This window comes from Penaeus monodon, chromosome 14 (assembly GCF_015228065.2).
Source record: "Penaeus monodon isolate SGIC_2016 chromosome 14, NSTDA_Pmon_1, whole genome shotgun sequence".
Lineage (NCBI taxonomy): Eukaryota > Metazoa > Arthropoda > Malacostraca > Decapoda > Penaeidae > Penaeus > Penaeus monodon.
In genome coordinates, this window is record NC_051399.1 from 39,093,758 (window position 1) to 39,116,257 (window position 22,500).

Genomic DNA, 22,500 nt, shown 5'->3' on the forward strand with positions numbered 1-22,500 from the left:
ATCTATGGTTCAGTACTTAGCTACACTACCGTAAATAAAGAACACTCACTCTGCACTCCCTCCAAAGCTGTATACGTAAAAAATCATGCATCTATTTTCAGTATATAACCTCCAAAAGTAGGTCTACGGTCTAGCAAAAGGTGTGATGATGTGTTAGTAAATAAAAAAGCAGCAACTCAATTTAAATACGAAAATATAGGTAAATGTTGCACATCCAGGTGATATATAGAAAACGGGGAGGATGAAAATTACAGCTTCGCAAGAGGGTGAACTTGTGAAAAAATAATAACTATCCGCCTGAGGAACCGTAAATTCAAGGTGCTACTGCCGGTCAACTATAGCTTCTGTTTTTCGAGATATTGAAAAGGCTATTCTATCATTCTATCATACCCTTCTATACCCAATCAACTGCACACTACTGGTAATCTTTCTCGCTAGGACCAAAGAGACACAGTCTAATGGGAAAGGACAGGCTGGTTACAAGTGTAGGCAAGTAATTATCGGTCTTTATGTGGATTGATTTATGCTAAACACAAGTGTATCAGTCACTGGATTGTAGGATTGCCAATCTGTGGTTTAAATCTGGGGTAATATTTCATGCTGGTAGATTTACTTTATCTCTCTGTCTATACATGTTTATCTTTTTTAGATGAGATATTAATTGTTATTATTTAAGGTTATCAGAGATGATGGCTACATTAATTTTGCGGGAAGGGACACGCAAGAACGTTAAAAATGGATAAACGAATTAAGTAAACATGTTAAATAAAGTTGCCATATTACTGACACAGGATGAAGGGTCGAGGCAAAACTTGGCGGAGTGATTGGCTGTTTGGTCACCATATCTTTCTCAAAATAGGAGGAGAAAAAAAAAGATATCAAAACGAAAATAGAACTGGTGAAAGTGGAGACGTTTGTCTGAAGACTGATGATCCAAATTATTTATTCCCCCTGGATATAAAGCGTTACATTCAGTCTCAAGAACGAAATGTCGATGAAATACAACTGAAGGAGAAGAAGAAGCCAGTAGAAGAAGAAGACGAAGAAAAGAGGAGCAAAAACAACCACGAAAGAGAAGGAGAGGAATGATAAGAACAGGAATGAACAGTTGGAAAGAATAGAGGTGGGTGGCGAATCAGAGCACAACAAAAATACGAAAGTGTAAGACCGTGAAAGATTAAATAAATAGATAGACGAAGCCAATAAAAGAAGAAGAAAGGTAAGAAGGAAAATAAGACAGAACCGCAACCACCAGATTGGCAAGCCCTTTCACTCGTCAGGTCTTGTCGATACACTGTGACAGCGAGCCAGCTAAAGTGAGAACGAGCGAGAGGTGCTTTTAGCTTCTCCCTTTCTTGCACGAAACAATACGAGAAAACTTTTTTTTTTTTGTGTTGGTGATATTTCTCCAATATCTGTACGATCTCTCGTTTTCTTTACTTACAGAAGTAAGCGGCAATGAAGGGAGATTCATCCATGAGGCGCTTTAGCATCCTAACATTAACAGCCTCGATTTCTCCTTCCAATTCCCGGTTCTCATCATCAGTCAGCCATTCCAGCACACTAACCTCGTTCTGCATATCTCCTATATAACATAAAAAAGAACAAAACAAAAAATAGCAAATAAACTGTCAGATTAAAAGCAAGTAACGGAATGGCAAAAAAAAAGAAGAAAAAAAATCGCGAATCCCAGCATTTTTTTTTCTTTGTGGGGAAATTAAGGGAAAGGAATGCGTGAACAAAAAGTGTGAGGTTAGATAACATTTATTGGGTTTTAGGGTGTTTAGGGTAATGTGTGGAGGGATTTTAGATACACTGCCATTTACTTAAACAAAATAAAAACATGGCGGCGGGTAAAATAAACGTAAAAAAAAGATAAACACATACGTAGCTCTGCCATTTGCAGAACCTGAAAAATTGATGACATACAAAATAGGAATGAATTTTGGGCTAAAACCAAAGGTGAAAAGTCTAAAATGCCATGCTGTGAATAACCTCATGCATTTCACACGGAAGGTAAGATGATTTGTTTCTTTATTTCGGAAAAGGGGAGAGCACGGAATTTATATAAGGAAGGTCTGCAAAGAAGCTTGTACCGTTTACTTCAGCTGCGGAAGTGAGAGCGAATGGTATGCAAAGATACTTTTTTTCAAGTACTCACAAAACAAGGCGGCCAAATAGGTCGACTGTGCAACTAGTTGGTCCAGCATGGCAGGGTTTACGTGCTCAATTTCGTCAACTAATTCCCGATTGTCATCGTCACTCAACCATTCCAAGAGAAAATTCCCACTCTTTATTTCACCTGAATGAGAAAATGGGAAACGGGGTGTGAACAGTGGTGGGTAAACTAAAATACATGCTGTGTCCTCGGTTTAAAGGGGGTAGTTGAGCGGTTTGGTGTAAATGGAATTAAATAATAATTCTGGAGACTCGTAAGTATCAAAAGAGGCAAATAAGAAAAAAAGGCGAACATGCCCATCCATCACACAAGGAAACGTCATCAAACTCAACGGGAAAACCTCAGTGCACAACATGCTAACGGAATTGGTAAGGGAAAACTCAAGTGAAAATATGTGCATGGATCTTCTTGTCTTTTCCAAAGCCTTTTTAAATCCCTCTACGCATTTTTACTTTGTTTAGACTACAGAAAAAAATACTACTGTATGCGTATCAGTTCAAGGGTGTAGCCGCCAAACATGACATAGACATCCTTCTTCGTTGAATAGATCCCTTCTTACTTATAAAGACGACAGCGACAAACGGGTTATATTCAATTAAGCGTTTGAGCATAGCCCTATTGACTTCCTCAATAGTGCCTTGCAATTCGCGATTGTCATCATCAATTAGCCACTCGTAGACACTCGACTCCACGCTCAGATCACCTGGGGAAAAGGTGGACGGTGGAAATGGGTAAAATGGCGACGTCCAGGTGGGAAAAGAACAAGCAGATGAAAACAAAAAGATGTTTTCATGCGTTGCGGAAAGACAGGATAAAAAAATAAATGGGGAGCGGGTAATATTTTTCAAAAGTATGTGTTATGTTCCGATAAAGAACGAAAAAATAGCACGGGATGGAAGAACATCAAAATGTGTTGCAGTTTGATATAAAAAGGTGAAGGGAAACGACATGGTATGGCCTTGCTTTCTTTTCTTCTTAGGGCATCAGGTGTTGCTTAATTGAGGGGGTAAGGGCGGGGTCATTCTTCTCAATCCACATTTTTGCTTCAGAAGCAAATTTTACCCGTAAATACAACAGCAACGTATGGATTAGACGTTAATATAAAGTCAAGCATATTCGCATTGACTTCCTCGATATCATCATCCAATTTACGCGTTTCCTCATCAGAGAGCCATTCCAGCACATCTGTGCCCACTGAGACGAGATCATCTGAAGAAAACAATGTAACGTATCAGTGAAGGGAAAAATAGAAAAAAAGAAAAAGAAAACGGGGATAAGAAGCTTTTTAGGAGGGACCAATAAAAAACGGAACCAAGGAAGGGGCCACACACTTGGCTTACTTATGAACAGGACAGCGATAAAATTTGTTTCGCTTATTACTGTATCCAACATATTGCCGTTAATGTCTTCGATCTCATCATCGAGCTCTCGATTTTCGTCGTCAGTAAACCAATCAAAGAGACCATCTTCGTCAAAGATGTTATCTGGGGGAAACGGTCGTTAAGTTATTTACATTCGTAGTTTGTCTCCAGATCTTCTTCAAGGTGTAAGATTTAGCCTCATTATGCAATTTATATTGCCTGTTGTTCCGTTCGCAATGAATTTATGGTCACTATAAATTTAGTATTAATGGAAAAAAAATGAACCAGTGGGTGAACTGTGAAGTATTTTGAAGACTAGGTTCTGGCATGTTTATACATATGCACATTTAGATACATATGCTTAGGTGTAAGACAATGTTTATGGATCGTACTGAGGAGTAATTTATGAAAAAAATGATAAGATAGAACAATGAAAAAAGAAAAGACAAAAAAACGAATGATAGAGTAGAGGATACATTGAGAAAGGAAGTATAAATAAATCTATAAAAAAAATAGGACTCAAGCCTATGAAAAAAAAGTCGATCCATTTCGTGCAGACATTTTATGCTTTCTTCTTTTCAGACCAACTATATGCAATGCTCTAAAAGAAAAAAATCAATTCTCTAGCTTCTTAACACCATTCTACATTTACAAAAAAAAGAAAGAAAAGAAAACTGTAATAAAAGATGAAGTCTTGTGTTCACTATTTTTCTGGGTGCCGAAGGGTATTCTGTATGTTGTGAGGAACAGGATTTATGAGCCTCTGTTTACAGCCTCGGGGTTACGTGGCTTGCGTTTTACACTGTGGATTACATCATGCCTTCTACGTGGTCTCGTTCTCCAAGTTTGTTTTTTAATCTCTGAGATGTCTATATTTCATTAAGGACAGTTTTTTTTCAGAAAGGAATTTGGGAAGGGATTGCTTGAAGATTCATTTTTAAGTATGAAAATATATATATAAAAGGCAGATAGGAAAAAAAATTAATTATGATTAAATAGTTTTGAAATTATTCATTACATAAATTATATATATATATATATATATATATATATATATATATATATATATATATATATATATATAATTATATATATATATATATATATATATATATATATATATATATAATATATATATATATATAATATAATATATATTATATATATATATATATATTATTATATATATATATATATATATATTATATATATATATATATATATATATATATATATATATATACATATATTATATATTATGATATATTTTAGTGTATATGTTGTTTGTATATATATATATATTATATATATAATATATATATATCATATATATAATATATATATATAATATATATATATATATATATTTCATATATTATATATATATTATATATATATATATATAAAATTTTCTCTCTCTCTCTTTTCTCTTCTTTTTTTTTCTTTTTTCTTTTGGTTATTGCCAGCGATATAGATTTGCTGTCTTCTGTACCGAGAAACGTCTCCCAATTTATTTACTCCGCGGATTGACACAACAGACAGTCATTACTATTCTGATAGTCCTGGGACGAGTATAGATATCTTGCTGATCAGATATTAATATTCGTCTGATGAGAAATGTCTAGAGCAGCTGAAAGAAATAACAGGTTATGAATCTGAAATAAATTGCATATCGGACAAGACAAGAAAGAGCTGAAATAGTGTTATATTCTCAATAAATCTAATAAATTTTCTTGATTTAAAATAAAGAGACATTTTTATACAGTCTATTCTGTCATTAAAAAAAAAGTAAGACTGAAAGTTCTTTGGTTGTCTATTATCATAGCCTGCAACTGCACATATATTTATTTCAAAGTAATGGTGCAACAGCTAAACAACACACACACGCACATACACTTTATCCCCGCAAAGAAAAACCTGCAGAAATATAATATGATTACCTGCCCCCTCTCTGCCCACTCTCATCCTCTCTTCCTTTCCTTTCTCTTGACCCTCCCTTCCTTTTCCTTCCTTTTATATCCCCCCTTTACCTTCCCTTCCCTATCCTTATCTTTCCTACCCTCTTCCCTTTCACCCCATCCCTTTCTTTCCATTACCTTACTATCCTTTCCCTCCCCTTCACCCTATTCCTTACTCCTCTCCTCTCCTCCCCTCCTCCCTTCCTTTACTGTCCCTCCCCCTTCTGCTTTCCCTCCCCTTCCCTTCCTGTCCCACCTCCTCTGCTTTCTCTCCCCTTCCCCCTTCCCTTCCTGTCCCCCTCCCCCTCTGCTTTCCCTCCCCTTCCCTTCCTGTCCCCCTCCCCCATCTGCTTTCCCTCCCCTCCCCTCCCCCTCCTCCCAGAGACAGAGCAACGTTCCACTGACCGTCAAAAATGAGCGGGTTGCCATTGCGGAAGTAAATGAGCGCGGGGAGCGTCTTGATGCCGTAGCGCTTAGCCAGCTGCGTGTCCTGGATCTTGACCATGTGGATGCCGTACACGTCGCACTCGTCGTCGATGTTCTCCAGCTCCGCCAGAACGGTGTCGCACGCGCGGCAGTTCGGCTTGTCTGGCGGGAGGGAGGAAAAAGGGTGAGGGAAAAGAGGCAGAAAAAAATTAGGGGTCAGAAGTAAAGACAGTTGTGAATAAAAAAGGTAAATTTTCTTTTTTTTTTCCTTTTTGTTAGAGTACGAGGGACCAATTATATAAAATAAAATGATATGTGATTAAGGTGCTTATGACCAGATATCGGTTTCGTCGTCATGGAATTAAAGACCAACACCAAGATGCGTTTGGGAAGAGCTACTCACAGAAGAAGACGGCGAGGTACTGAGTGTCTTCGAGCATGACCTCCAGCATGTTTCTGTTGATAGTTTCAATCCTATCCTCAGTCTTCTGAAGGATGAGCCACTGTAAGACGTCCTCCTCTGCCAACAGGTCTCCTGCAACACATACTTCAATATGAACACAAACAGAAATGCAATATTGTGTGCAAAAGGGTTGAAATAAAGTTGTCATAAGGATAAAGGAAGATAAACCATGATTTTTCAATTCGTATTAGAGTTCCCATTAGAGGGTGAAACGGATAATCCATGCACCCCACTGCGACGGATGTAGAATAGAAAAGGTATTTATAACGAAAATGTAATCGAAACCAATCAAATACACCTCTTGCACTGCGAAGATATTCTCATCCCTACCTTTTCGAGGTAATTCGTATCTTAAAATGTCAAAATACCCTCCACTCCCTCCCCAAGACGCCCATCATGCGCCAGGGCTCAGACTTGCCTTCATAGACGGTGGGAATCTGGTGCTCGAAGTACAGCAGCGCCGGCATGCTCACCACGCCGTAGCGCTCGGCCACCTTGGCGTCTTGGGTCTTGACGAACTTGACGCCTATTCTGTCCGTGTCGTCATCGATGTTCTCCAGCTCCTCGAGAACCTTCATGCAAGTGCTGCAGGCGTTGGTGTCTTCATTATCTGCCGCGTGGGTGAGGGGGAAAGCGAATTAACTTTCTCGTTTTAATTATGGTCTTATCAAGGGAGGAAAAGAAGACCTGCGCAGCTAAGTGTGCGATGGAGACGTGTGTGAATGCGCGTGTACATTCTACTGTGCACAAGAACATCGGTTGCTGCTGAGGCGATGCAAGAGTGTGAACGACTCGAAAGCGGATGGCGTCTGTCTGCTCTCAGACATTGTCTAAAACTGGTCTCAAGATTAGCTCATTAGAAACGTGAAAATGCATCATAAGAGTCAATCCTCTAAGTGTTCTATATAAAAAAAAACAAGGTTCTCTTAAAACCTTTCTCGTAACCAGAAAACATCTACATGTGACACAAATCACTCGTTTAGACAATGAACGATTCACAAAGTACAAGACAGACAACAGACAACATGACATTTGCCAGATTTACTACGTGTTACGAATACTAAAAGATAGAAAAGTGAACTGGATTGACATACAATAAACATTTCAAGACATGAATAGCACAACTGGTAGATTTACTACATGTTACTAGAAGATTGCAAATTTAACTGGACTGACGTAACATTTCAAGACAAGACTGGCATGAAAGAACTAGAATTACTGACATAAGAAGAAACGACACGAATGAGTTCCGAACTGTATTAATGAAACAGTCTAGATCGGGTTAGAATTCTAAACTTGATCCCTAGTAGTGTGTTTAGTGTTTTAGTGCTACCTACAGCTACTGTAGAACATAAGCAAACGAAGCTTTGCATATTATTGTTTAAAACTATCACAGCCATTAGGTATATTAATACAGGTAATTGCTCTGAGTTATGCCCTGAAATCACCTGTCCAAAAGCTGAAGCTTCTCATTACGTCTACTGTTCAGGAGATTCATAAGAATCATAATTAATATGGAGGCCAACTCTACTGAATAAACGGACAATGTCTACCAGGTGGATGTGGATTAAGACGAAAAGACTACGAATCTCCTAAGGAATGTTTAATTGAAGGTGTCTATGTGCCTACGAGGTGGCAAAGACCGACGTCTGGACAAGAAGGAGACCTTGGACTTCCATACGAAAGCAATGGTAATCGCAGCCTCATATCTTTTATTATTATATATTTTTCCTTCCTCATGTACCCTTCGTAGTTCCAAGAGCTCCTTCGCCTTGTCTTCGATACGACTAAGGTGAGGTATCATACGGGTAGCGTGTTCCTACAGGGTGTGGCTGTGCGGCAGCGGAATTACAAGGGGAGTCTGCTGCTTCTACAAGGACGACCAAAGAGGCGTGAAATAATACTGCTCTGAGCGAAGGTGAGGCAAAGGTAAAGGAGGGGAAAGGGAGGGGGAGGGAATATACTGTAAACAATAAGAGAAAGTAAACAATCTTCACTTTGTTCCTGGTCAGCATCGTCCTTCCTCCTCTTCTTCTTTTTCTTCTCAGGTTCGACAGGCGTTTCGGGACAACCGCAAGAGACCGGGTCCCCTTCGAGAAACAGGAGGAAACACTCGTAAGATTTTGGACAAGACGTCGAGGAAAGTCCGTGGAGAGGTAGGAGGGGTCATGGCGTCAGTGTGAGAATCGTAACGTCAGAGGTAGCAGAATGTCAGGGTGATATCACACATACAAGTATGACATCACAATGAAAACCTTGATGAGACAGGTGCAAGCACGAACATGACAGGTATAAGCATGGCGTCACAAAGAAGTTCAGGATTTACAAAAATATAAAAATGAATAGATTTTTAAATGCACGGTGCATAGTTCATCGCATAGTAGGAGATTAAGAGAAATAATTTTAATATTTGCAGATGGTATAAAGCTGAATTAATATGATAAAACATGTGAAATCAGGTAACTGATATTTATTCTGCATTACCATAAGGCCAATTTTAATAAAGGAAAGATCTTATCTAGGCGGCATCATATTTTATATGAAGTATTTCCAGACCCGTGCAATGAGTATGTGCACAATCGTAAAATTATATTAATGCTAATCACAAGATTTAGAATTTTCTTGTCGAGTTCTGAAATCTTTTTAAAAATATTATGGAATAGAATTTAAAATATGGGATATAATCTATGACACATACATTCTAATTTTGTTATAAATATGAATCATTAGAAAATTAGAATTGAGAGTTTTTAGAGAAGAAAATACAAAGAGTAAATGTATTTAATCCATTGTGATATGGACGCTGTTTTGTAGAGAGAGAGAGAGAGAGAGAGAGAGAGAGAGAGAGAGAGAGAGAGAGAGGAGAGAGAGAGGAGAGAAGAGAGAGAGAGAGAGGGAGAGAGAGAGACTGAGAGATGAGACTGAGAGAGTGACTGAGAGAGTGACTGAAAGAGAGAAAGAGAGGAGAGAGAGAGAGAGGAGAGAGAGAGAGAGAGAGAGAGAGAGAGGGAGAGAGAAGAGATGAGAGAGAGAAGAGAGAGAGAGAGAGAGAGAGAGAGAGAGAGAGAGAGAGAGAGAGAGAGAGAGTGAGAAAGAGAGAGAGAGAAAGAGAGAGAGAGAGAGAGAGAGAGAGGAGAGGAGAGATAGAGAGAGAGAGAGAGAGAAGAGAGAGAGAGAGAGAGAGAGAGAGAGAGAGAAGAGAGAGGAGAGAGAGAGAAGAGAGAGAGAGAAGAGAGAGAGAGAGAGAGAGAGAGAGAAGAGAGAGAGAGAGGAGAGAGAGAGAGAGAGAGAGAGAGAGAGAGAGGAGAGAGAGAGAGAGTGACTGAGAGAGAGAGAGAGAGGAAGAGAGAGAGAAGAGAGAGAGAGAGAGAGAGAGAGAGAGAAGAGAGAGAGAGTAGATAGAAGAGAGACGAGAGACCCGAGAGTAGGACATGGAGAGAGATGTAGAGAGAGAGACGAGAGAGAGACTGAGATCTAGCATCGAGAGGAGAGAGAGATGACGAGGAGAGAGAGAGAGAGAGAGATGGTCTGAGTCGGAAGATGTTAGAGAGGCGATTGAGTAGAGAGAGAGAGAGATGAGAGAGGACGAGAGAGAAAGAGAAGAGAGAGAGAGAAGAGAAGAGAAGAGAAGAGAAAGAGAAGAGAGAGAAGAGAGAGAGAGGAGCGAGAGAGGAGCAGGAGGAGAGAGAGAGAGAGAGAGAGAGAGAGAGAGAGAGAGAGAGAGAGAGAGAATGGAAGGAAAAGAAGAAAAACAGACGTGAACTAGACTTACAGAAATAGACAGCGATGGCATCAGAGTCCCGGATGACTCTGAGGAGGGCGTCGCCACTCATGTCCTCGATGAAGTCAGCTGTTGGGTCTTTCTCCGTCAGAAGCCACGACAGGAGGTTCTCCTCGTTCTTCATATCGCCTTTTCCCCGACGGAAGGAAATTCAGAGAGAGAGAGAGAGAGAGAGAGAGAGGAAAAAAAGAATTAGATGGTATCTCCTGATTAATATAACTCGGGTTACAGGTGTCTTAAAGGGTGTGTTTGATTTTATTTTTACATATATATGTGTATGTTTGCTATGGGATGGTTATTTGTGTGGCTGTGTAAAGACGAGAAAAGGGGACTATATGTTCATTTTTTTAAAAGTCAAAGTTGGAATTATCTCTAAACTCTTTAAACTCTTTATCGCATTATCTTTTTGTTTCTCTTTGATGATGTTTTAAAATATGTATAACTCTTTCGTGGAAAGATGATTGAAGGAGTAAGCTTTAGCATCAAGTCTTGTTTTATCGAATTACCTACTTTGTTTAGCATGAAAAGTTTACAACAGGTGAAAGGTTACGGCTACTTGTTACATGGAATTTACGATTACCAAGAGTTTTTACAATAGCAGCAATATATACTGTATAATTGATGATGTATTAGACACAATGCTACAGCGCTTTAAATAGTGTACGTTACACAACAGCATTATAATAATGATCATTACTACACATGCGTGCTTGCTGATATATTTGCTCATCTGGTGATATTTGGAATAAATAAAACCGGAACCTTACGACTAAAAAAAAAAAAAAAAAAAAAAAAAGAGAGAGAGGCATATAAATCAAGGATTTTTCCCCCCGTGCGTATCGGGATAACGGGGGAAACCAAGAAATACGACAACGAAAAGAAAATACACAGGGGAACGATCACCAAATGTCCGAAGAGTAGGTAACCACAAGGAAGGATTTTGAGGGTCGTGCTGGTGCGAAAATCGATTCGTGCTTGAATAAGGGCGCTTGTTACAGAAGGCAGAACAGAAAAGTCGACTTTGATAAGGAAAATGAGACAAAGAGCGCCTGCACTTGGCAGTTTTGTTAACACGTTGCGTAGGTACATTTGCGGTTTGGTTGCAGTGTTAACGTAGCACCATGTGTTCGTTCGTAGAAACAGAAACAGGCTATGAGACGTAAAGAAATCTCTAATAATTAATAAAATGTTTTACAAATGGCACTGCATGAACGCTGCAAGTCAAAAGTTGAATCGTGCAGGAGAAAAAATATATATATATAAACATTACAAAGGGAAAAACATAACCATCACGAAAGAAATCAGTTTCTCAACATTTCAGGAAGTTGAACAACTGTCCCGACCTCCCGTTCGGCCAAGACTCAGCCGTGACATCGCGAAGTGGACGACGTCAGACGACATAGGAATGGTGTCAAACAATACCCTTAACGATTAGCATAAACGGACTGTGCCTGAGCTGACACGCTGGCCGACATCGATGCATTGAACGTATGAAAAGGGGGGAACTCGGCATGCTACAAAGACAAATAGAGCCACATTTCTCACGGCTGTACACGGGAATATTTATACCAGCTTTTTTTAGAATATAAAACATAAAATACGAATTCATACAATTCATAATAAAATTTTAAATTACGTTAGGTTTAAAAATTACATCCCATGTACAGACAGTGAGAAAAGCAGCCTTTTAATCTTTACTACAGGGCGTTGCAAGCGACAGGTAACTGAACTGAGACCATCCACACGAGGGCGAGGGTCGAAGCCCCGGCCCATGATGGGACCTACCACCTGAGGTCAGACGAGGTCACGAAGGCGAAGGTAAGGCAGCGATTGGGAGAGAGAGAAAAAATGAGATGACAGCATCAGTAACACAAAAGAGTCTGTCACTGTAGACATGTTTGTGGTTTCACCTCAATACATACGGTTGTATGGCCTAACGAAGTAAATGTTATCCCTTCAATAAAAGTAATTAGTCCTGTTGTTGAGTCAATTAGATCTTCATGGAGACTACATGTTAAGTCACTATGAACTTTTACCAAAGTATTCAGGCAAGAAAAAAATATATGTGTTTGATTGAATGGACATGCTCAACACGAATAAAAGTGGTGCAACTACTGTTATAACTAAAGTCATGTAGTCTTATGTGCTAAAATACTATTGATCAGTAATCAAAGAAGTAGGACGTTATCACATACACAAATACCTAATGCTCCAATAGCTATATTTCTCTATTGCAAATAAACTGAGTCTGTAAAACACTTGAACTCATCTAATTAAACCTGTTGTATTAAATGAGGTGAGAGTATTGAAGAAGTATTGAAGAAAAAGTAAATGGTGAAAGAGCTACAGATTATAAGCAAAGTAGGAGGTTTCTGTGATGATCTGCAGGTCTAATTATGCAGAATAATAGCAATTGCAAAATAAGAATGGCAAAAGCTTTCGATTTGCTATTTACAAAAGAGGAGCTTAATTTTCTTCTTTCTTTCCTGAGATGACAAAGGTTAAAAAAGAAAAATAAACAAGAAGGAGAGAAAGAAGAAAAACGCGAATGAAGAAGAGACGAGAGACGGAAGAAGAGAGTAAAATATGAAGAAGAAAAAAATACCATTCCAATTATACAAGGTGATGAAGAACTCATACTATTGCACTTATTAACGATGATGAAGCAGAAGAAGTAGAAGAAGAAGAAAACGAAGATGAAGATAAAAACTAGTAGACTAAAAAAAAGAAGATGAAGAAAACTTTTGTAATTCTGCAATCCAAAAAGAAGAAGCCCTTACCTCCCAACCCGCAAACCCCCACCATCGCTTCCCGAAGAAGACCCACGTACCGGCATAGATGATAGGTTCCTCGGTGCCAGCTCGGTAGAAGACGATAGCCGGCAGCGCGAAGACCCCGACCTCCTTTGCCAGCTGAGAGTCGTCGATCTTCACGAAGTCGATCCCGTTGGCGTCGGCCTCGTCATCGATGTTCTCCAGCTCAGCGAGGACTTTCTGGCACTGTTTGCAGCCTTCTTCGGCGTCTGCGAGGAGGAGGGGAGGAAGGGGGAGAGAGGGGGGGAGAGAGGTCAGAGGATTGTGCTTGTACGCCAACGGAGGTTTAATGGTGTTCTTTTTGCTTATCTTGTTATATTGCTCTTACTTATTGTGTATTGTTAGATTTCTTTTTGACTAAGAAATTGAAGATTGACTTTTTTTTTTTAGTTTAAGAAAGAAAATATGAATTGTAATACTCACTGATCTTCTATACATGTAATGCAAGTAGTGAAAGAGAGAGTAAAAATTAGTCAAAAAAAAAAAAAAAAAAAAAAAAAATACTGAGAAAACACAGGAAAACAAAACTAACTAGAAACTAACAAAACATACGGGAAGAAATGAGGAGAAAAACGACGAAAATAAAAATAATAATAATAACACAGAAGCAAAAACGAAATAGAATAAAAAAGATACAAAAAAAAAGATCTTTAAAAATATATACAGAAAAACAAAAAAAAAAAAAAAAGAAAAAAAAAGAAGAAGAAGAAAAAGAAGAAACGGATAGCTGGAGGAAAAAAAAAGAAAAAGAAAAAGAAGAAACGGATATTTGGAGAAGAAAGAAAACCAAGCGCCCAAAGGACTCACAGAAGAAGACCGCCAGATAATCCGTGGTCTGCTTGATCCTCTCGAACATCTTCCTGTTGACCTTCTCGATGGCGTCGTTAAGCTCCATGTTCTCGGGGGCCGTGAGCCAGTCCAGCACGTCCTCGTCGTCGTACAGGTCGCCTGCCGGAGGAGGGCGGCCCTTCAGGTATTGCGGGGGGCGGGGGTGGGTGTGGGTGGGGGTGGGGTGGGTAGGGGTGGGTGGTGGTTGTGGTGGTGTGGGTGGTGTGGGTGGGGGTGGGTGGTGTGAGTGGTGGTAGGGGTGGTGGGTGGGTAGGGGTGGGTGGTGGTGGTGAAGGTGTAGGTCTTGGTGGGGGTGTGGGTGGGGGTGGGGGTAGGGGTGGTGGTGGTGGGGGGAGAGGGCGTTTGCTATGGTTCTTAAATGATACCTTAAACATATGTGTATATATGTGTATGTATGTATAAACGTATGCAAAAATACAGTCATACATCCATCTTCCCTTTCATACTTCCTCTATCTTAGCCATCCTTCTTCTGTTCTCCTTCTCTTAGATTCTCTCCTCTTCCTCCTATTTCATTTTCCACCTACCCATCCCCTTCCATCTTTCTCCCACTGTTCTTTTCCACCTATTCATCCACCTCCATCTCCTCCTCCTCCTCATTTTCTTCTATTTCCACCACATCCTCCTCCTCCTCCTCTTCCTCTTCTTCTTCCTCTTCCTCTTCCTCCTCTTCCTCCTCCTCCTCCTCTTTCTCCTTCTCCTTCTCTTCCTTTTCCACCACCTCCTCCTCCTCTTCCTCCTCCTCCTCCTCCTCCTCCTCCTACTCCTTCTCCTTCTCTTCCTTTTCCACCACCTCCTCCTCCTCCACCTCTACCCCTACCCCCACCTCCAGCCCCACCTCCACCTCCCCCCCAACCCAACCCCCACCTCCACCTCCACCTCCAACCCACCCCCTACCCCCTCTCCCCCTCCCTAACCCACTCCTCCCCCTACCCTTTCCTCCCCCTACCTTTCCCTCCTTCCTCCCTCCCCCTACCCCCCCACCCCTACTCACCCTCGTACTTGATGTGCTTGCCCTTCCTGAAGTACACCAGCCCTGGAGGGTTCCTGAAGCCGTATTTCTTGGCCATGAGGCGGTCGTTCATCTTCACCAGCTGGATTCCGTACTCGGCTGCCTCGTCGTCTATCTTCTCCAACACGCGGAGCACCTTGGGACACTCGTCGTTCTCCTCGTTGACTGTTGGAGGGGAGGGAGGGAGGGAGGGAGGGAGGGAGGTGGTGGTGAGGGGAGGGAGGGAAGGGAGGGAGGTGGTGGTGGTGAGGGGAGGGAGGAAGGGAGAGAGGTGGTGGTGAGGGGAGGGAGGGAGAGAGAGAGATGGTGGTGGGGGAGAGATTGATGGGGAGGGTAGGGATATAAGTGAGAGAGAGAAAGAGAGAGAGAGAGAGAGAGAGAGAGAGAGAGAGAGAGAGAGAGAGAGAGAGAGAGAGAGAGAGAGAGAGAGAGAGAGAGAGAGAGAGAGAGAGAGAGAGAGAATAGAGACGAGGAAGAGGTTAAGGTGTAAGAAACAAAAATGAATGTAGGAAGGGAGGGAAAATGGATATTTGTAGGCGGAGAATGAAGAAGAAAATAAAGATGGAGGAAGAGGTGAAAGGATTGGAGTGAGAGAATGGGTGGAAGAATATGAAAGGGAGAGAAAAGAAGAGAGGGAAAAGGAGGGAGAGGAAAGTAGAGAGGAGGATGGAGGGAGACGAAAGAAGAGAAGAGGAAGGAAGGAGAGAAAAGAAGAGGGGAGGAAGGAAGGAGAGGAAAGAATAGAGGAGGAAGTAGGGGGGGGAAGGAGAGAAGGGTGAATGGAGGCAGTGAAAGAGATAATAAGAGGTGGGGGATAGAAAATGGAGCACAGAAGAAAGACAATAGGGAAGAGGTGGGAAAGGGCAAGGGAAAATATAGGAGAAGAAGGGAGAATGATAACATTATATTAGAGTCGGAACAAACGTGGAAAATACAACTTCAATAACAATTGAAAGTGAAGAAAATAATATTAATCATCCTTATCATTAGGATTGTGATGGAAAAGAGAATAGTAACAATAATGAAAATACGTCTATTGCTGCTTTGGTAACACTGATACTGTTACTACTAATGCTTCTACTTCTGATATGACAATAATGGCAACAATTACATTAATTGTAGCAATAGCTGTCATTCATGCTACCATTACTGATTAAAATATTACTAATAATACTGATATTTTCTCATAAAGACAAAAATAATAAAAGTATCATGCTAATGCTACTGCTGCTAATGATATTAATAACAAAAGTTATCAATAACAATAACAAATAAAAACACAAAAAATTCTGAGACCATCACAGCGTACGCGAAAAAGCAAACCGATGTCGGGTCTCCACAAGCTACTCACAGAAATAGACAGCGAGGTAATCTTGCGTATCGATGAGCGTGTAGAGAAGCTGTCTGTTGATATTCTCAATGGTATCCTCGTGCCTCTGTTCGATCAACCACTCCAGCACATCCTCCTCTGCCTGGATGTCACCTGTTCGGGGAAATGTGTCAGAGGAGGCGAGAGGGGCGTGTGTAGTGGAAGAGTACGTGGGCCGCTGTGTGCATGTTGTTTTCGCGATCCTAAGTTCTTTTATAAGCAGATTGCTGTGTGGTGTCCACAGTGACGAGCTAGGGCAGTCTTGCCATACTGTATTCATGGAATTCGTAGTATGCGTTGATATCTTTTATCCTTATGTCATTTCTTGCAGTTCAGTCCTTTGGAATGGAATGCTATGAATTATCATATTTCTCAGTGTTTTCCTCATATCATCATTCCTAGTAGAATATACGTGTGTATATATATATATATATATATATATATATATATATATATATATATATATATATATATATATATATATATATATATATATATATATATAATATATATATAATATATATATATATATATATATATATATATATATATATATATATATATATATATATATATATATATATATATATAAGGATGTCACTACATGATGTCAACACGGCGCTAAGTAGATCGTCAAACACCGCATCGGTGATGGCAGGAATATGAATGATATATATATATATATATATATATATATATATATATAAGGATATGTATATATATAGATAGACATATATATGGATATATACATATGGCTATGGATATGTATATGTATATACATATACATATACATATACATATACAATATAATATATATATATAATATATATATATATATATATATAATATATATATATATAATATATATTATATTATGTATGTATGTATGTGATATATTGTATGATATTGATTTATATTATATATATATATGATATATATATAGTATATATATATTATATATATATTATATTGAAATGTATATATTATGATATATATAGTGTAGTTTGTGTGTTTTGTAGTGTGTTTGTGTGTGATGTGTGTGTTGTGTGTGTGTTGTGTGTGTTGTGTGTGCTGTGTGTGATTGTGTGGTGGTAATATACATACACTATAATACCCTTAACAAAAACCCAACATCCCATCATATATTATATATATACTATACTATATATATATATATATATATATATAATATATATATATATATTATATATATATATATATATATTATAATATAATATATATGATATATATATAAATGTATAAGAATAAATCACAGATTCATATAAAACTAATATTGAATTAATGTATGATGTTAAATGATTATTAGAGACAAGTTAAGGTATTGCATAAGTTCGACTGTGCAGAGGTGTGATTTACAGTTAGCATGCTCCTGCCATTTTTTGTGAAAAGTAACGGGGAGTGGATAATAATATGTATACATTTGTAATATGATGAGAAAACTAATCCATAAGTAAGCAGTGAAACAGCGAATCATAAGTCTTAGTATATATACATAATTCTATATATACAATACTATATAATATTGTGAGGTATACATGATTGGAATAATTTATTTATATGTATAGACAATACATATACATAAAGTAGTATATAACATGTAGATTTAATACTATATAAATTTAAATATTGGTAAACTTGATTATCGAATATAGCGAATTTCTTGAATGATGACCAGATCATAGGAATATTATCAATTTAGTCTCATTGAAAAACTGCAAAGTCAGTGATCCTTCATGGTTTTGATAATACATTAATAATACAACCCAATAGTATCAAATAGTGATTTTTTTATATTATATATATATAATAAATTTAATTATAAGAATTTATTATAGATATAATAAATATATAATTATATGAATTTATCTATATATATATATTATAAGGAGTATTGATACTCTAAGTATATGAAATATACTATTAGACAAGTTAAACTGAAATCAATAAATGAGAAATGAGAAAAAAGAGGTATTTATCCATGTCAATGATATTCACATATATTACTATACCTCCTCCATATTTTAACGCGTTCGTAATATACTTGATTAATTAAGGCTATCTTTATTCATACTATCATATAACAGACTATTCTTATTTACTAAATTTTCTCTTACATCCATAACAAATTCATTTCTACATTTATTATCTTCTTCATAATAATGTATTTATATTAACAAATAATACCATCATACTTTCAAATACTATATTAGAGAACTGAAATACCGCATCCTCTACCTCACATGAATCTCTCCAACAGCAGCTCCTCATTTCTATCCGTTCGTAATAATCAACTCAGTTGACCCTCACGCTTCCTGCCATGAAGCATGTGTGAAACATCGCCAATCAAGTCCTCAGGTTTTCCTCGTCTTTGCACACGGTCAATTTGTACTCTTAGCGAATTCGTTTACTATACTAACCTGCATCTCAATTCTGACATTTCTTATTCATCAGCTTCTTCTTTTTGGACTCTCCTGCATTATCTCGTTCTTCCGACACTGAAATCTGCCCATCACTTCCTGGATAGAGCGTTGTCCTCATCCATAAGTTCCTCCCTTTCCTATTCTCTTTCTTTCTCTATTTCACTCTCCTCTCCTTCATCTCTTTACGTCTCACCTCAGCGTTCCTCTTCCGTCATTCCTCATCCTCATCTTCGTTCTCCATAGTGTTCCTCTTCCTCTCATCATCCGTCATCATCTTTTGCCTCACCTCAGCTGCTTCCTCATCTCATCCTCATCTTCTCCTCATCCAGTAGCTCCTCTTCTCATCCTCTCCTCATTTCCTCATCCTCATCCTTCTTTCCTCTTTCTCTTTCATCTTCGTCCTTCATCCTCAGCTGCTTCTCTCCTTCCTCCTCTTCCTCATCCTCCATCTCTTCTCACCTCATCTTCGCTCATCTAGCGCTTCCTCTTCCTCTTCCTCATCTCATCCTCATCTTCGTCCTCATCCTCAGCTGCTTCCTCTCCTCTTCCTCTCCTCATCCTCATCTTCGTCCTCATCCTCAGCTGCTTCTCCTCTTCCTCATCTTCTCCTCATCCTCATCTGCTTCCTCATCCTCATCCTCATCTTCGTCCTCATCCTCAGCTGCTTCCTCTATCTCTTCCTCATCCTCATCTTCGTCTCATCCTCAGCTGCTCCTCTCCTCATCCTCATCTTCGTCCTCATCCTCACTGCTTTTCCTCTTCCATCTTGCCCATCTCATTTTCTTCGTCCTCATCCTCAGCTCCTCACTGCTTCCTCTTCCTCATCCTATCTTCGTCCTCATCCTCAGCTGCTTCCTCTTCCTCATCCTCATCTTCGTCCTCATCCTCAGCTGCTTCCTCATCCTCATCCTCTTCCTCATCCTCATCTTCGTCCTCATCCTCACTGCTTCCTCTTCCTCACCTTCCTCATCCTCATCTTCATCTTCGTTCATCTTCGTCCTCATCCTCAGCTGCTTCCTCTTCCTCATCCTCATCTTCGTCCTCATCCTCAGCTGCTTCCTCATCCTCATCTCTTCCTCATCCTCATCTTCGTCCTCATCCTCAGCTGCTTCCTCTTCCTCATCTTCGTCCTCATCCTCAGCTGCTTCCTCTTCCTCTCCTCATCCTCATCCTCATCTTCGTCCTCATCCTCAGCTGCTTCCTCCTCCTCATCATCAGCTTCATCATCTTCATCTCCCGCTTCCTCATCTCCATCTTCCTCCTCCTCCTCTTCATCATCATCATCACCATCACCAGCGTCCTCATCTGCTTCTTCATCTTCGTCCTCGTCATCCCCATCTTCCTCATCGTCGTCTTCGTCATCAGCACCATTATTGTTATCATCATCACCATCTTCCTCTTCCTCCTCCTCATTATCATCACCCTCCTCGTTTGCCTCGTCCTTATTGTCATCTTCATCATCATCAGCTTCATCCTCCTCATCATTATTAGCATCACCATCATCCTCACCTACATTATCATCCTCACCTTCATCCTCACCATCATCACCCTCCTTTACTTCTAGAAGCCTGCGGAAATTCATGCTAATGGCTGGACTCTCAACTGTTTCTGAAATCAGTCATAGCCTCTTGTTGAAATGCAATGGTTAAGGCCCTTTGCAACACGATACAAGATGTCCTTTCGTGGTAAATGAAAGCGGGACGACCAGTTAGTGTCATTGGAAATTCTAAGGTAAATGTAGCCCTGGATTGAATTGAATCATGGGTGATTATGTGAACAAGATTTCGCATCATATATTTAAGTTTGCGATTGTTCATAAAAAAAAAAACTGTCAGTGGTCCCCCACCGCTTAACCCCGGATCCCTGTGAATCAATCAACTAAATTCAAAATTTCAAAAGATCTGCATCGATAGGTTGTTAAGAATAAACTTTGGAACTGAATTTTTAATGTCTAATGGCTATTCTAATCTGGGGTCCATGGGAAATTTTATCTTAACAAATAAGGCCCTCGGTAGTGAAAAAGTTGGAAGTCACTGATCTGCATGAAGAGGAATCTATGTTAAAAATGTAATACGTCCATTTTATTGCAATGTCAAAATCTAAGACTTTAGTTCATAATGTAACACATGGCTACAGGGCAGCTGGATGGCAATTAGTAACATATATTATTTACACAGTGTATTCTTCAATAATTTGGATGCTACCCTTGATCTTTGTTATAGCCAATTTCCACTTTCTCTTATTTAGACAAAATGCCACATTATTTAGAAAGCTAATACTTTTCAAAGACAATTATTCTAGTTAGTAAAAAATACCATGAATCTATTTAAAAGTTTTAGACGAACTATATATTTAAAGATTAGTTAAGAACTTGACGTAGGACACCTTGTATCGTATATTTTCTTTATTTTTTTCTTTTTTGTTTTACTAGTTCTTTTCTTGTTTAATTTGGGTTTGTCATGAGAAAAGGAAGACCTGGAAGGCTATGATTTTTATCCTCGCTGATAGTAGGAAATCTGGTAATCTCAGAATGGATACAGCAACATCAATCCAGTTATATATACTACAAACTGCTGTTATTTCTTTCTCAAGCGTGATGCCTATCTCATTAACTTCTTATATATAGCATAATAAAGGGACGTGGATACTGAATTCTATGTTGCAATAAAGCAAATTTGATAGTAATGATGGTAATAATTATGATACTTAAAGTAATAATTATGATAACGATAGTAATAACAATAATAATAATAATAATAATAATAATAATAATAATAATAATAATAATAATAATAATAATAATAATAATAATAATAATAATAATGATAATAATAACGATAATAATATTAATGAAAACAATTATGACAACTGAGAGATACACAGATATACAAATAAATGAACAAATACGTATACACTGAGTATGCATAGTTCCAGGTCATCCTTGTTTAGGTTTTGGGGGGAAAACAAACAAAGATGCTTACTTTTTTCTGCAATTAGCCAAGAAAAGATGCCCCTGTCGTCACCTGGGGATGCAACAGACGTGACCTAATGAGGGACACAGCTCGAGTCAGGTCAGGGGTCGTGAGACTCCCAACGCTTTGCTTTTGTGTTTCTTTGCCTTTCACAATGGAAGATATTGCCTTTAACTCCAAGCAGTCACAGTGTGCTTTGAGATTATTAGCTTTCACAAGTTTTGCATTAGAGTGCCTGTTACGACAACTGTTTTCCATGACTACCAAAGCAAAGCATAAGCACTAAATGAAACTAAGATTTTGACTGAAATTATATCGGTTAATTAATCCGTTTTAATCTACGATGAATAGCAGCTACCTTTCAGGCATGAGCATATGTCCAATCACAACCAGGAGTAGAATGTTATTTATCTCATTTATAATTCAACCAATCACAAGATTCCAAAGAGATGTAGCCAATCACAGTAAATTATATGAATATCAATGGTCAGCCAATCAGAGTCGAGATCATAAAGGTTTGGTCACGTGACACCTTAGTTCCGGACAGCTGATTGGTTCTATGTTGGACGCTGTCAAAGCCTCAGGACTGCCACATGCTTAAAACTAAATATTCTTTAAAGTCTACATTAGTCTACACTAAACATCACCAGTTTCAAAATACTTTGGTACTATTTATTAGTGATTTCCATGTGTAGATATTAAAAATGTTGCTACTTATTATACCATACACGGCTAGCGATAAACTTACAGAAATCACGTTCACTGTGATATCCCGTGTCTATAGCATCTTTATTTAAGGCAACATTTCAAAAGATTATCATTACTCTTTCTTAACTTCCTTGCTCATCGAATGCTGCTATATTGTTCTATATGACAA

General features: G+C 38.7%; 1 protein-coding gene across 1 annotated transcript in view; it reads right to left on the reverse strand.

The window, feature by feature from the left end:
- The window catches only part of LOC119581125, an 80,828-nt gene that overhangs the window by 6,741 nt on the left and 51,587 nt on the right, over positions 1-22,500 (reverse strand). Inside the window, exons 19-28 of the mRNA XM_037929469.1 lie at positions 16,193-16,324; positions 14,824-15,006; positions 13,789-13,929; positions 12,997-13,190; positions 10,160-10,298; positions 6,806-6,997; positions 6,328-6,459; positions 5,904-6,086; positions 2,739-2,882; positions 2,162-2,302 (exon numbers count right to left, since the gene is read on the reverse strand). Of these exons, the coding sequence (XP_037785397.1) occupies positions 2,162-2,302; positions 2,739-2,882; positions 5,904-6,086; positions 6,328-6,459; positions 6,806-6,997; positions 10,160-10,298; positions 12,997-13,190; positions 13,789-13,929; positions 14,824-15,006; positions 16,193-16,324 (1,581 nt within the window). The remainder of the gene's footprint in view (positions 1-2,161; positions 2,303-2,738; positions 2,883-5,903; positions 6,087-6,327; positions 6,460-6,805; positions 6,998-10,159; positions 10,299-12,996; positions 13,191-13,788; positions 13,930-14,823; positions 15,007-16,192; positions 16,325-22,500) is intronic.